Here is a 17,557-nt window from a genome sequence, read left to right on the forward strand (position 1 = left end):
TGAACATGATCCGTGTTGTAAGGGAAAACGTTTCACATACCAATGACTTCATAAAACATATAAGCCGGCTTGAAACGGTGGAAATAAGCTCAGAGGTATCAGATGTATATATTGTAAAATTTCTTTCGAATGTGTGTATGTGGCTTGTAAACAAATCTTTCAGAATGAGTGATCTGAGACTCTCCGAAATGATTAACGATATCGTAATTTAGTAAATTCTGTGAAATTGACCCATATGGGTAAGGACAATGGAAATTGATTATCAATTAATTAGGTTTATTTCGTGTATTGATACATGAGTAAATAGTTAAAATCACATAAAGCTGACGTGTCTGCATTTGTATGTGAGTGTGTGTATGAGTGAGAGAAAAAGAGAGTACTGATGATGAACGATCGTATGACCAAAATAAGTATATTCCCCTTTCATTTCAGAAAACGCATATACTCGAGTCAACCAATACATCCTTGAGAAATGAGATAAAAGAATTAAAAAGAGAGAGGGAAATTCTTCACAAGCAACTACATGATCATCTGTCCGTTTGTCGTTACTTTGCTGGCTCTCATACACAAGAAAACGTGACATATTGACGTCTGATATACAATGAATGGGGCGGGGAGGCCTTAGCGAGCTAAAACACTTCACACCAGTGCAAATGTTTCTTTAGCAAGCAATCATTGAGGTCAACTAAGTAGGTACCCCCTTCCACCCAGATTCCCTTCTGGATCCACCCCACCCACCTGCACAGGCACACCCAATCTACATAAAGAACAAGATGATAAACAATTGTAACATGGAGAAGGGACTAGGTTTATGTTTGACATTTTCACATCCATTTGAACTTTGATGTCTCCATCTTTTTCTAGCTGGATATCATCTCTGCACAATTTACCACATTGGACGATCTGTTTACTAACTGTAACTTAACTTCATATTCGGAAGTCGCCATGTGAATATAATTAGTAATGTTCATTATCAAATGAACGTTACAATGCGGACATCTACCTCTCGTCAACTCATTCAATTTTCTTATTTTCTTTTTAAGAATTGATTCTTCTAACGAAAGGGTGCTGGTCAATTGTTAATGAAAATAAATTACTGCCCTGTTCGGGCAACAGAAAGTCATATTATAAATATTATTTATGGTAATTTCCTGCTAACTTGTACTCAATAGGTCGTATCTCGGCTCTTTTAAAAGTCTCTACACAACTCCCAAATATGCGAGAAATATGAACGCTATATTGATCACGTTAACTGTGTAGGACATTGTTGCACATGATTTAAAAATTATGCAACTGTTATCTTCTCTCCCTGTTACATTGGGTTCATACAGTCTGACAAGCCGTCGCCAAAACAAATGTTTACAGTTACATAACAACTACGAAGTTATATCAACGCGTGAGTCATCAATCCATACTTATAAGTAATTGAAAACACCACTTGCATGCCTTCTTGAAATTGATTATCTATAACTGTGAATAGGTACATATCAACGAAAAATGACAATAGGTGACATTCAAACAGTTTCGGCCTTTCCATATTGTTGCTTCTATCTCACATGTCATGAATGAAAGCTTAACAAGGTATATGTGCGTGTCTTTTAAACATTCGTATATAGTGGTAACGACACAAAATTTCTCTTACGAAACCAAATTGATTTGAAAAGACCCAAAATTGATCTTAACGACAAAATATTGATTTATCTCAATATGATATTAATGAGTCATAAATATAGTTTGAAATAAGTATATGTTCTAAATACCTTACTACCAAAACTTGTTTGTGTTGCTATGGGTTCAAACTACGTCTCCTATTTCATTTCTTAGATTATAATTGTCAGAGTAGATATATCTCAAAACTGTCTGGAACGTACGTGTGATATTTTATTTCATATAAATACGTTTTAAGCTGGATTTTAGATTGTAACTTATTTATAATCGGACCGAAAAGCTGTGTTGAGGATGCCAGATGCCCCCACCCCCAATGATCCATTATTAACGGAACGTAAACTATTGTATCTGATCTGGACTGATATAATACTTTCTGTCATTTTGCAAGGTAAATGGTCTCTAGAAACATATCTTGACATATATGCGTGCGTTAAGGAATACATAATTGACTTGCTGAATTGATATTCACCTAAAAGGCTTATAATGCTTACAACAAGGTTTTTTTTTTCCCAGCTTCTGAATGATTTTAAAATCATCGAGCGTACCGTTCGCCCTTGTATTGACTCAGTCTGGCAGACACGAAAACACATCAATAAGAATAGTAACAATGGGATCATTACATATATTTTTCCTCCTATGTTACGAATTCCTTTTTTGAGTATTAAGGGTGAGGCTTTAAACGGTATGTGTATCTGTGTGTATATCTGTCTGTCATCAACTTGGAACTTTGTGTTTCTCCAAACAACAAGCGATTTAATATATAAATATTTTACTAGTCCCTTTCTACTTGTTTGAATTGATGTCCATTTTATTGACAATGCAGTCAATACACACACCCATTCCTGACTTTTACGCCAGATTTGTGTATCAAGATATGCGAACTGTCATCAAAGTAAATGGTGATAGGATTTAATTTGTGACGAATATCGGTGCAAAATGACTTAACGAAATGAATGCTTATCTTGTTCCTAACGTGATACCTCCAGTATTGCATTAGTTGTTGTATCTTTTCATAAGGTTAACGTGGTATGAGAGCTTAATGCCACTTAAATGTTATATAAACAGGTTTATTTTGCTGTAGATTTTTATACTTGTATTTAAGAAGATCCATGCGGCATACGGGTGACATTGATAATATTTTGATGTTGTTTATATTAAGTTAGCATTACCATGTTACGTTTGTTACATGTTTACGTGGTGATTTTTTTTACTGCATGAATATTTTAGAGACCCTAGTAAACTCGACATGGTGAACAATCTGACGTTCATTTGCATCCAGTCCGCATGACTCTCATTACGCTAGATTCATGTATTAGCTTCTATATTACGTTCAAAACAATGGGTTTATAATATGTCTAGTTTTGTAAGGTTGGATTTACATCGGGAATCTCTTGTTGACTGTCATGTTCTGATGCTGAAAAATAGCATTGATATCCAGATATTTAATTCCTTTCAACTTTTATTCTAGATAAGGTCCATTTGATATATAGCTATGTGTTTTCCTTTCTCAAATATTTGTTATCTTCAGATCGTTGTACAGGTGTCAGAACGTAATGAAATTCATGATTTTATTTTTCTATTTAATACGATTTACGTGTGATTGTACTGACACATTATAAAATAATGGTACAATATTTTTATTTGGACAGTTAATTGTTTATCTTTCATTTGTATGAACAGAATTATCTGTGACATAGTAATTATTCAACATTGTTTTGCAGTATTTTCTTTGTAAATCAGTTTATGTGTACTATATCGTTATAGGTCACTGTGTAGATGTTTTTTACAGTTTATAATTACTCTCAGGAAAATAACCCCAAAAGTGCTCTTTAATATGTTGATCTTGTCATGGTGACTTGTATCATACTGCTAGTATGATCAGCATAACAATCCTAATCGTTTAAATGTCTTCTAATTTATGCGGATCTCTTCGCCAAAGACGCAATAAATAATCGGTAATTTTATATTGTACAGCAGATGGTCTGGTTGATGAATTTCATGTTTTACAACGCTTTCAACTATTTATGACACTTGTCAAAATTTATGAACTTGGTGGCATATTGCGATAACGTTTGCGTTCTATTCTCCTGTACAGCTGTTGATAATGTATCACTCAACAGACTTGTAAAACACACATTCTTTTGTGACCATAGTTGTTGACTTATCCAAATGCATTTTTACCACTGTCAGTTGTTAGATATCTCCATTTAAAACAGATGTTTAATCTGTGAATCTGTATCATACAGCCATTTTGGAACTCCTTTAACAACTTGAACTATTCAAAAACAGTCAACTTATAAAATATCTAGAATAACGTATCGCTATACATAATATATTATTAAAACATGTCAATATATTTTTGCAATTTAGGTGGCGCTCTACAGTTTCGCATTTTACATAGGGTTATGATTTTAAAGAAAAAGAATTTTCCCCGGTTTTCCTCACTGGTTATACTGAATATTTAAAAAAAATCCTTGCACAATTTAGGTATAATTCAAAGAACCTTTAATTCCCTTTATGTTGGTGTATGATTGATGGGTGTGATATCGTTTATAGAGTATACAGCTTGGCCTTACTCCAGATGTGCACCTTTCAAAAAATTGCTAGCTCCACTTGGTCATTTTTACTTCCTGAACTTCTGAGGTAAATTGTATGAAAAAGAACCGATAACATTTTTTACATTTTAATTTATTTGGTAATTCATTCATTGCACTTTCAGAAGCTGTATTGTCTAGTCTGGCAACATTTATTTTCCATATTTTAATAGCTGCTATGGAAAGTGTACTTTAGACTAATTCAGGCTTCTTTTTAGCACAAGGGATCAGTCATTTTAGTTAGCAGTGTGTTTAGATCATGTACATTTTCCAAAAGTACAATATCCAACTTTTTTTAATCCATATTACATTAATGTATCATAGAGGTATGACAACATTCTCTCCACTGTGCATGTTTTAAATCCAAACAACTTCACCTTACATACGTCACTCTCTCAAAAGTACTTAATAACTTGGGAGCTGCCCCTTAAGAAAAGCTGTGTTGTTGGATAACATTGCCGTTTTATAGCTGGGTATAATGGGGGTGGGGGCGGATCACCGTAAGTAGCGATGAACAGGTTATTGTCATTTAACGGTATATACGGCTGAAACATTAGCATTAGTTGAGGTTAATAACAATATTGTGGACACAATGTTTGACAGTGGCCTCTCAGATCAAGCTCGTGTGCAAAAAGACGCGAAACATGCCAGAAAAAGAGAGAGATAACAGTACTTTGCTGCTGAAATTTTAAATTGAAAGTTTAAAAGTATGTAAATTCAAGCAGTCATGTGAGGATTCAAGGCATGGTTAGAAATACACTCATGACTGGAGAAAGTTTTACCCTGTGTTTAATTAGACTCTTAAAGTGATGCCAACCTGGTTAATTTAATGGAATCGAATGATTTATGCCAATACTACATTTCACGAAAACGTCTAAGAAACCGAAAATCAACAAATACAGAACCGCGTAACCATTTATCTCGTTCGAAGATATAGCAAGGATGACACAGAATGTAAATCATCTAAGCTAGCAAAAAGATCCACAATGTAAATCATGTAAGTTACCAAAGTGAACATCAGTGTAAATCATGTAAGTTATCAAAGTGAACCACAATGTGAATCATCTAAGTTATCAAAGTGAACCACAATGTAAATCATTTAAACTGCCTAAGTGAACCACAATGTGAATCATCTAAGTTATCAAAGTGAACCACAGTATAAATCATGTAAGTTGCCATAGTGAACCACAGTATAAATCATGTAAGTTGCCATAGTGAACCACAGTATAAATCATGTAAGTTGCCATAGTGAACCACATTGCAAATTGTCTAAACTGCCAAACGGAACCACACTATAAATTATCTAACAACATAACTGAACCACAGTATTAATCATTCAAATTACCAAATAGATCCACAATATAAATCATCTAAACTACATAACTTAACCACAATATAAATCATCTAAACTACATGAACCACAATGTAAATCATCTAAATTACCCAGCTGAAACACTTTTAAATCATCTAAACTACCACGCTGAACAAAAACTAGTTGCTGCTCCAGAGTTTCATAAATAAGTTTATCGAATTTTGTTATTTTTTAACAGTAAGTTCAACCGGAGGAACTTTCAATCTGTATAATAATATTACTGGGGAATCTGAGCTGTCTACTAATATTACTGGGGAATCTAATATGTTTATTAATATTAATGTGGAATCTAATATATATATTAATATTACTGAGGAATCTAATCTGTCTATTAATATTACTGTGGAATCTAATCTGTCTATTAATATTACTGGGTAATCTAATTTGTTTATTAAATCTGATGATAAATACTGACAAATATTTGCAACAAGAAGGTAGACATATTTTCAGAACGGCAACTGTTTCGACTGTGACATAAATTTACAAGGATTAGATCATGTTGCAATATTACGGACACTTTTTACATTAGTGGGGCACATTCAGTGAAATGTATATTTGTTTAAATGTAAAAATTCTTACGACTAAATACATAAAAAGAAAACAAACAGAACAATTTTGTTTAGAAATTTCTTGTCGAAACTAAGCAAATGACTATTACAAATCTTGTCAGCATGTTCGAAAATACAGAGTCTTCGTTTCCTTAAAAATATATGCTTAAATTGTCACTTTTAAGTTCAATCCACCAATCATTAGTTCTATTACATGAAAACATACAACAAAATTTGAAAATATTGTAAATTCATGAGCTTTCTTTTTAACATTGAATGTAGTTAATTACGGGTTGTGAAATTTGCAATGAAATTTGCTTGGTACTAGATCGTGTGTATTCATTAATAAGTGTACAAGAAAAAAGAGTCACTTAATGGTTCAAAACATATTCATGTGACGTAGGGAAAATATCAACTTATCCTGACCATACTTTACATCTATTTCATAGGTACCATACGACATTTGTAAACATTCAAAACTAAAGAGTAAATCACCATATCTGCAATGCAGACAGACCAATGACGCAACTGCACAGCAAACATCTGGGCCTAACCCCGGTTACGTGCATTGGGATTTTTTGAGAGAGTAGTGCGACATCTTTCATGAATGAAAGGCCAAGTGCCTAATTTATCTTTTTAAAACTATACATTAAAACAAATTGAAAAGAATGTGTGAATAGAAAAGGGATATGTAATAAATTCAAAACCAAGTAAGTGCTTGGTTTCGAGCCAGGGGAAAAACTCATTTCATACGGCGTATGAACACTCATCACGCCTAACGGCCTCGACATATTCCTGCGCCGCATCAAACTTGCAAATTCCGTTAACTTGGAACAAACAAACATATAAACTTTTGTCTATGTATCATTCGTTACATCTGTGTTGTAGACAAGAGGAGCCTCGACTGCCCAAAAAGTTAATATATTATGCATTTCATTTCAAATGACGAATTGTAAAGGACGATATCACTTTTGTATTTTATTGCATTTTGTATTTCGCCAGTTTATTCTTGCACCTCAACCGCTATTCGTTGTATTGCTTCTTGTGTTTTATTATGTTCCACCTGACATTGGTAAGAACTTATTCGTAACTGCAGTTCGATGTGAGCTACCTTAATGATTTTTCTAGTCTTTCCAACCATTTTTTCCCATAATTGTTATATTAGCATTAAACTTGGTCTGAACTGGATCAGATTATTTGTGTTATTTCTGTGTACGACTTTAAGATTCCATGTTATCTTAGAATTTATATCTTAATCACTAATTAATACACCAACTGGAGGAATTTAGGCATGCTATCCATCCGGATATTTTTCTTCCAAACATAATCTGTAATATTATTATCGACGTTACCACAGTTATTGACTAATCTCAATAGGTCTTATTTTTTCCTTCGGCGATTTACTTAATGGGTATATTCGTTGCTAGTTAACTTCAGAGTTCGATAAAAAAAATTAAAAGAAAAATAATGGACAATTTGAACAGATTATTAGAACCTTTTCAGGTCTTGGAAACCTGAGAAGACACCTATCTATTTAGTCCAGTATGCATATATACTACTGTATATATCTTATTTACGACATAATTGTTCTTTTCAAATACTATTTAGGCTGAGTTCACTGGATGCGAATCAAAATATTTAACACAGAAACAATTATCTACTGCAATTTACTCAAGTTGGGTTAAATACTTCGTGATAGACAATTCTGATATGAATGCTGTGGCAGGAGGTAGATATAATGACGAGTGGGCAGACATCATGAATTCAGTCTGTTCCTGTTTTGGGAAGAGGGGGTTTCATAATTCTCAGCCAATTAAATTATAAATTTTAACAAGCGAAAAAGGAAAATATCAATAAAATCCAAATGGTTATTCCCAAGGAAACAATGCCATAACTAGTTAGTAATAGTATTGCTAGTATATTTCTTTGTACAGAAAGTAATCTCTTTCACGAAGGCGTGATGATTACAGGAAATAGTCAAACAGTTTGAGATGACACAGTATTTTAAATCTATTCTCATCATATTTTTCTGCAGTTCCTATAGCTAGTCGATACTATATTAACTGTTGTTTCATCTGTTCTGAACGAAAGAAATATTGAGCTGCGTATCAAAATCGTTTGTAATAATTTGTAATAGTATGTGTTGTTAACAACTTTTCAAACAACTTCAGCTATGTCTTCCTAAATGACGGCTAATGTAATTGAAGACAAAATAAAATGCTTAAATTACAGCTCCATATACCTACAACCGACCTACTCGTCAGACCTACATAACCTGCGGTATTGGTTTATTTGCATCCACTAATGTTTGCATCCACTTGCATCTTTGATCCTGAATCAGAAAGTTGTCTCCCTTTGATTTGTTTATGCCTGCATTACTTCACCAACATAAAGAAACGAAACCATCATCATTGAATATATTGTTACTTATAACTGTGGTTATCGTGTCCTCTCTGTATGTCTGTCTGTTTGTCTGTCTGTCTGTCTGTCTCTTTCTCTCACTGTTAATGCTGACACAGTGATAAATATGAGGAGGATTACTTATACATCTGTACATAGCTTTCTGATTTACATGATAACATCCTACTAGAGTGAAATGCAGTTCTCTAACATAATACTGCCTTGAGTTGCTCATGTATACATTATTACTCGAAACAAAAAGGGGAAAAAATAACATCTTTAAATATAATGTGGATTATAACAGTAATCTATCATTCAACCATGACTACTGTCTCTCGACCGTCCGCTGTTTTGCAGTGAGAAAATATAATTTATATCATCTATTTAGCGAACGGGTTCCAAATAAAATACTACTGTATACAAAATATAACAGCTACTATATACAAATATAATAGCTGTTGTATATAAATATAGTATCTACGGTATACAAAATATAACATCAACGGTATACAAGTATAAATTCCTTATGTGCCTCCCTTTTCCTGTTTTCCAACAATGTCAAAATTGCCTTATGCGTCTTTTTAAAAAAATAAAATTTTCAATACAGAAATTTAGTATTTGTGTATAAGTTACATATAAGTTCAAAATGCATATAAGAGTGTTTGTGCTAGACGTATTTTCTCCATTTCGATTATGATGATGAAATTCCCAAAGTAGCCGTTGGGGACAACGCAAGTAAAGGTAAGTATTCCATCTCATCGTTATTTGTTTGTGTGTATGTGTGTGTTGTGTGTGGGTGGGTGAAGGTATTTGAATTTTTAAGGAAGCTTTGAAAACTTTCAGTCATTTCTCTAACATGTCCGCAGTTTGTGTGTATGTGTGTGTGTGAGTGCGATCTCGATTTTTAACTTAACTTTGACAATAGTTTGAGTCATTGTTATATCGTATTTTCACTTGCTTCTCATTTTACTTTCATGGTCGACATGATGGCGGTGATTTGCTTCAGTCTTTCATTTGGCAACATGCTAATTCCTTCTCCAATCCTTCAATCAATCATCTGGAACATTATCAGTCATCACAGTCAAACCTGCATGAATGGTCACGTTTATGTAATGGTCACATGGTCTCAATGGCTATTCTCATGCTACCCATAAGACATGATCTTTTCTCAATAAGTGATGTATTGAACTTTCATCGTTTTCAGCAGTCAACCGGCAGGTGTCTCCTAGCCAAATAATGGCTCCTTACTACTTTAAGCACTCACACGAAACATTTTACATTTGCAAATGTTGCGTTTTCTTCCCAAGAATGCGCAATGTTTGAAAAGGTAAATAGTATGAATTGATCTGCAACCATATATTATGTTGCTTACATTCATTATTTATCTGTATGGGTGTAAGTAGGCAAATATCTATGTTGGTATTTGATCAATTCGAAAACAGTCAACAATGCTTTGACAATCGATGATGTGGGTAAGTACTTACTGTAAATTGGCATTACTAAAGCTTCGATCCAACTAATCAACCTTCCCCATTTTGTGAATATGTGTGGTGTTGGTATTGGTCGGGGTGTTGGTAATAACAAGGATAGTAATCGACAGAAAGATTCACGCAGAGCTAATCTGAATTTGAATTAGATTTGGGTCATACAATTTGATGTATTAAACCGTGTTACGTGCTTTGACAAAGATTTGCATTAGTTACATTTTTTGCAAGTTGATTCAATGGTTGCATCCAATCTTTGAATCTGACTATAAATTTGATAACAATATCTTTGCCTTTCCATGTATATTGACAAACTAAATTGAAGCTTTGCTCTTGTTTTAATCCATTTTACAAATGTGTTGAGAGATAACTGAAAGAAAGTTAGACAGACGAGTTTACTTAATCATTTGCTAATATATGGCAACTGCATATTTATAAATTTGCTTGCGTTTCACAATTGAAAACACTGACGTTCAAATGATCCAAACAATGCAACTTTTTCTAATTTGTTTCCACACCAGTTGCATACATACATAGATCTTGTGATATTGAAATGAACTGAAAATATAAGTTTAAAAGTCTAAACAATCATGAGTATTGTTTTGAATATATTAACTAAATATTGTGCATTTTTGTATCTATGGTGTATTTTTAGCTTTTGAAACCGGCAGGGGTGTACCGATTTCAGAGAAAAAGAGTAGGAGAAAACGATAACGAGGCATCAAGTGACATAACTAAGTAGAGAATCCTGACCGAGAAGCTGAGCACAATGAAAGCCCAATCATGAGTCTCACTGACAATCGGATATACATATGGACAACAGCAACGAATGTAATTTCATTTTGTTCCGTACTGAAAAATGAAAGATGGTGCAAGACAGTAATTCTTGAATTTTGTAATACTTCCAAAGAGCGTTATCCAGGAAGCAAAACATAAAACAATATCCTAAATAGTGCTAATGAATATGGTCACATGGCTTGCGAATGTCTACAGGAGATTTAAGAAGCCATAGAGGTTTGAAAGTGATCGGCACACTCAGGCTGGAATAACTATTCTTGAGGTTGTCCTGCAAATGGCATAAAGTGTCATATTATTCTTACTGAGACCATCAGCACGATATAATAATTGAATGTTGAGAGGACATATTTGTATAACAATCATGATTGAGTTTGTAATCAGGATGAATGAATCACTAATGGATATTATTAATTACTGGTGGATATCATGCATTATTGGTGAATATCATATCATGAATTACTGGTGGAGAAAATAGCTGCTGATAGATTACAATAATTACCCACCCCAAATGTTCAAAAGAATTTATTTTGACAAGAATCCTAATTTGTGACGAAAATGATGATCATAACAGCAATTTCAAATTTAAGTTCATCTAACTCAAGGAAACTAAGAACATTGTTCCAAACAAGATGCATACAAATGTTTTAAATTTTCAAGTAAACAGTCTGATAAAACAATTGGTAGTAAACGGGTAATATATGCAATTGTTCTAGTGATACAACAGTCAAATAAGTACTTCGGTTTGCGGACAGATAATAAATGATATTGTTATGTGTTACGGTTGTCTGTTTTGGGTTCATTTTACCAAGCGGACGTTAGTGGCAGTCTGATTTGAATTTATTTGGCATAAAAGACGTTATGTACATCATCATTTTGTTTCTCCATTCCATCCACATGTTTACTGTAATTGAGAAATATCGCAAAAATCGTGCGATTAGTTTACAGTGCAAAACAGAGAGCAAATCGTGGCATAATGATATTCTTCTTTTGTGGTATCTGAAATTCTGCTAATTAGAACAATAGATGATTCAAACTTCTAGGATATATGGTTCTCATAAATGTGTGACATATCACAGGTATGCAGGTAACTGTGTGATAAATGACAGGTTTGCATTATTGTTTATGGGGAAGATTTTATACCCAGATATTTGGAATGATCTGTCATAAGGCAGAAAAGAAAACTTGATCTTTATTTGTAATGAGCATGTGGATTTTATCATAAACTTACATAAGTGTATACAGGTATTATATATATATATATATATATATATATATATATATATATATATATATATATATATATATATTGTGTTTTCTTTACAAATTTCAATGAATGAGTATAATAAGAATTGTGACTGAACTATTTATGTTAGCGTCTGGAGTCATACATTATTAAAGACATCCTCGTTTATTGTATCAAATGAGACAGACACGGTCAGTGAGAGAACGAACAATAACAATTAATGCCACGTAAACCCCACATATACTAATATATACCTAATAATTTCATTATATACTTTTTAATCTGAAGAAAAACTGCATGCGTGAAATATTGAAGCACAAGACAGATAATAACTGTTTGTAAAAGTAATAGACAGAGAATTACCTATCAAGACTAATATAATGATTGTCTAATAAGGGAATAAAAAACAACTATCTGCAACTTTCATTTTCTTGAATCCTAATGACTTTTTGTTCATCAGAATAACTGTCTTTTTACATTAAATCTCCTCGGGGTTGGTCTTTATACGTAACAGTCTTATTTATTCTGGTCAACATAATGATGATTGATCAGATGACTGTAACACATAGTGGTTCACTTGTGATGACTTCAGTGACGAATCAGCCGCATCAGCAATGTAAAGTGGTAACTTGTTCTCAGAACAAAATCCTGTTACAATTTCCAATTACATTAAATTCAGCTGATATATGGCTTATTAATACATAGTTAGCAAAGGTTAGAAACTAAATGAAGCTTAGATAGAATGCAGTCTTGTCGTGTTACAACAGCAAAAGAGAAAACGGACTGTTAAAACAGGAACTTTTCCATGCTCCCTTAAGGTTTACATTTGTCAATTGATCAATAGTGGTCGTTATAATACACTACTGGGTCTCCTTTTTTAGACTTATGTAACCATTCTACACATGGGCTGAAATGGTTACTTCTTTCAACCATTTTATGTGTGATTGCTGCTGTGTCTAACTATGATAAGTTTTACTCACAGCAGATGTTGCAGAGAGATGGGCGCTATTGATGATTTAATACAGAATTTGAGTCAAACCCACATGTAATTCAAATATCAATCCATGAATTATGCGAGGGATATAGGTATGTGAGGAACCATGTTCAAATTCGGGAGTAGGTCAGCCATAACTTTGCTTTATATAATTAAAGTGCATGTGCTTTTAAAGGTAAAAGGTAAGGTTTCATAAAAATGGTTTTACTTTCTTAGTAGGCATTTACAAATAATACAGTGTGCAAATGGTACTTATTATTGGCTTCCTTTACGTAGGAAAGTACTTAAGGCACCAACTACAGAACGATTATATAAACACTAAGCAAACTGATTTAATTTCCAATTTCAGAATGAGAAAAGCATACATATTGGTACTTGCGTCATACCACTCAAATGCTTACAAATTAGGTCTTAAGGGAAACACATATTTCAAATCAGACAATGTAGCAGTTGTTTGCACTTGACTCTCTTCCGTAACGAATTAGGATTTTATGATATAATATGTATAGAGATAATGCAATAATGTAGAATTGGAGCCCTGTATACGTGCTTCCAGTTCGTCATGGATTTTCGTTAACTAGCCATGGCACGTACTTTCTGAAACGGTTAATTCAGCTGAAGTGCAATTTCCCCAACAGGTCATAATCAGCATTACTGTACAAGAAAATTAATTAAATAACCAGAAATAGATTTAATCGCTTTTTATTCAAATTGAGATTTGTTTATAATGAGTAAGTATGACAAGTACTAATTAACCTATATGTTTGTCGATCTTTGGAATTCACTGTTCCCCTATTCGTACGATACGTAGTCCAAAAGGTTGTGGATCGACAGCTTCCCAGGCCAGCTCAGTTCGTTTGTCTGGATGAGTGCACGTGTAAAAGTGCCGATAACAGCAGCAAGAAAATGCACACTGTTTTGTGTAACGTATCAGGTAAAGCGATGCATTTTGTATTAAGAAGCGTTATCGGTGGAATAATTTCACTTTCATTAGTGTGAAAGTTTTCCTTTGATTGGTGATTGGAAAGGTCACCAGAAGGTGATCTTATTTCGTATAAGATTCCGTTAGGTCAATGCGGTTCATTTTAATGAGATCGCAGAATAAAAAAGGGAAGAGGATTAGGTTCAAAAGGAAATAATTGATATGAATAACTGCAGTAAGAAGTATTTATTAAAGTATACATCATTTTGCTGTACATGTAACCATATTGCACCCAACAATCTAATTGGCTCTTTTACGTGGACACCCAGTCTGTGCAGACTGGGGATCCAGTACCGCTGTTAAAAGCCTATAGCGCTCTCCTATGGAAAATTAGAACATTCTGATGCTTTGTGACAGAAGGATGAATAATTTTACCATTGCGTTCTACTCTTGTTATTTGCCAAACAGTAGCTTTGTAAGTATTGCCTTTCCACCGGTTACATCAGTTTATCAATTTGCGAATTAATATCTGCTATTGTGCTGACCACAGAGGCATGCAGCCTACATACGCTTCGTTTGATGAGTGTACTGCAAACTGTTCAAGGGTGTGCTACCATCAGGGCCTATTGGTAGAATGAAAACAAGCTGGCCATCAGAGGAATATGAGAATTTTCAGATACGTTGATTGTAACAAGTTTGAAATGATTTTTGTTATATGGAGTGTTTTCAAAATCTGAAATGTTTTGGAAACTTAATGTTTTAACTATGTAACTCAAATTTTTCTTGCTATTTATTATGTTTATGAAAGAAATAGTTGTACATAACAATCAGATGTAGGAGCAAGAAGTAAACTTGCCTGGTAAAACAAATTGTATCACTGCAATATTGGCAGTAATTTGATGGCACTTGTAAAATTTACAAAATAATTTGCGTTAAGAATTTAAACTTTTAAGCTAAATTATTGTCGTGACTGAAACAATGATGCTATTGATTCAAACACTCACTATTACAGGAACTATTTACCTTGCTACTGGCATGTCGTTCTTGTACTTTAGCCTTGATTTGCCATTTAAATTTCCATGTCTTTTGAGCTCAGTTTTAGTTCTCATTGAATAGCAAACATGTCAACACTCTACAATTTATCTTACTTTCTTTATAATTATTGCTATTTTTTCAATACCCCAAAACTATGCATGATCCGTTGCAAGCATATGTGTACGTTTACATTAAAATACTCCACGAATCTTTCAAAACGTTTACTGGAAAAAGTTAGATGCAATAACTTCATTTCTTACCATTTGAACTTAGCGTAGATGCGAATTAAGAATGTTGAGTTCTTTGGTTGGGCTTTCAAGTAGTTTCCCTTTAATCTATGATGAGATTTAATTAACCGTAAAAACGATTGATCACATGCATGACATTTTGCATTTATTTCTTGCATATTATGGTACAAAAAGCCATTCGTAACTATCTCGGTACAACTTGCATTCTTTAAAATTGCCACTAGGAATAAGAACCAATAAATCAGTATTATGTATGTGTGTGTGTATGTTTGTGTGTATGTTTGTGTGTGTGTGTGTGTGATTGGATATTTGACGTAGCTTTAATACTTTTTCAGTCATATCGGTGCGAGGTCTGCAGTGTAGCAGTTTATAGAGACGTTTAGCAACGGGGCTTCATACCTCAGATCAATAATTTGCATTTAAAATATGAGCTCAACTAATAGGGAATCCTCACAAAAGGATTAAAAGTAATCGTGCTTGCAGGCATTCTTGTTTTTATAGACAATCCCAAATGGAAATCGAGTAATTAGCCCCTGTTTAAGTCCACGAATAATAACAATAAGTCGTTTAAAATCAGTATCACATTATTCCATTATGTTTAACGTTACATATATCCATATTTGCTGCAACTCTTGGTTTATAACTGCATACATATTATGTGAAATGCTTTGGTCGTGACTGTAAATTGTAATGATCTTATATAGTCAAGATATTAGATGGCTACTTTTTGTACATGGGTTAAACAATTTTAAAAAAAAATATTAAGAGTATCGATTGATTTGAATTTATAAATAGTTGTTGACTTAGGTGTTTACTTTAAATAATAACAATATTAAAAATGAAACATGTTGACACCATTGTGGTAATTTATTACTGGCAAGTGGGATTAGGCGGGTTCAAGTAATAATTATTTAATTTCCCATTCGATTGGTTATGTTAGGTGAATTTTATGATATGAGATATTTGCACAGTGTCATTTAGATATTATAGCCTAAATGCGTTTTCAACCATTATACTTGTATATAAGCGCGTGGACCTAAACATTTTTAGTTAGTCTTATTTCTTTTATGTTCATGTTGTAAAATGAGACTTCAGACGTATTTAATATTATGTTTAGATATTGTTTTGAGAGGAAACATTTGTTTGGATTATTCATTGGAACTGCAAAGAACCCGCTCGACTAAATAATTATTATGGGACTATTGTGAATTAATCAAAGGAGTTCTGGACAATGCCATTTTGATACATCAAGACTCATGGCAGACAGGTGCATTCGATAATCTAAATTTCACAAGGAACATGCCATTCTTTTGGACTTGAATGGGTGTTTTAAGGTTAGTTTGGAATCAATTCATATTATAAGTCCATCTTATATTATTATTTTATAATTTTCATAATTTAGTTGTTTATGACCATAGAGTCATATCACAAAATCTATCTTTTGAAGAAAAAATATTTCTTTGTCTTTTTTTATGTAAAACAATTATGTTTATAGCTGTATCGAATATATATCCTTACAAACTCTGAGCAAATTCCTTACATGAAGCAAATCGTTTTAGAGTGCAATTAACCAAGAAAATTAATGACAAAATTAAACTGCTGAGTAAATCTGACATATAGTAAAATTAGATGGAGTCAAGTGCTTTTTGGAAATCATTTAGAATAAACCAACTTTGCAGTTTATTGACTTCTATAAAATACACGATGCATTTCAACGAACTGTCAAATATTTAATTATTGGAAGAGATTAAATTATTTGATGAAAGCAATAATATAGCAAATCAGATAGTACTTGTCTTAATTAGGTGAAATATGATAAACACGGCCTTGCCTCAGCAAAGTTTAAAAAGGATTTTTTTTCTCTCGGTAAACGTGAATAATGATTATGATATTCAAGTGCATATGAGTTGTATTGATTATTACAGACAACAAAAAGAGACCATAATCTGCTAACTGCATCAATACAAAGATGTCATTTCATATTTTTGCTTGATTGTTCTCTTTCTTTCTTCAAGTAGTTTATTCAAACGCATAAACACACGTGCTTGTTATCGGCAAGTTCAATTCCTATCCGTCAGAAGCATATGATTGACGTGCCACTGCACTTTTCAGGTGACAGAAATCTTTGTCGTCATCAATCAACAGGAATTCGGGTGTTATTCTCCTACTCTGTCATTTAAATCAGTTTATTGCCTCGTTTAGATATTCTTTGTGATAGAACGAACATTAGGGAAACAGGCAGCCTTCAATG

The 17,557-nt window shown here is 33.2% G+C and overlaps 1 protein-coding gene across 4 annotated transcripts in view; it reads left to right on the forward strand.

The window, feature by feature from the left end:
• Positions 1–7,394, forward strand: part of LOC149781600 (cyclic AMP-dependent transcription factor ATF-3-like) — a 148,001-nt gene extending 140,607 nt beyond the window's left edge. For all 4 annotated transcript variants that reach the window (XM_089935653.1, XM_089935650.1, XM_089935651.1 and 1 more), the window contains one exon: positions 433–7,394. In XM_089935653.1, coding sequence (XP_089791779.1) covers positions 433–588 — 156 coding nt within the window. In that variant the 3' untranslated portion in view covers positions 589–7,394. The remainder of the gene's footprint in view (positions 1–432) is intronic.
• Positions 7,395–17,557: the final 10,163 nt, after the last annotated feature.

This window comes from Sinohyriopsis cumingii, chromosome 15, assembly GCF_028554795.1.
Source record: "Sinohyriopsis cumingii isolate HCF-2022 chromosome 15, ASM2855479v2, whole genome shotgun sequence".
In the NCBI taxonomy this organism is placed as follows: domain Eukaryota; kingdom Metazoa; phylum Mollusca; class Bivalvia; order Unionida; family Unionidae; genus Sinohyriopsis; species Sinohyriopsis cumingii.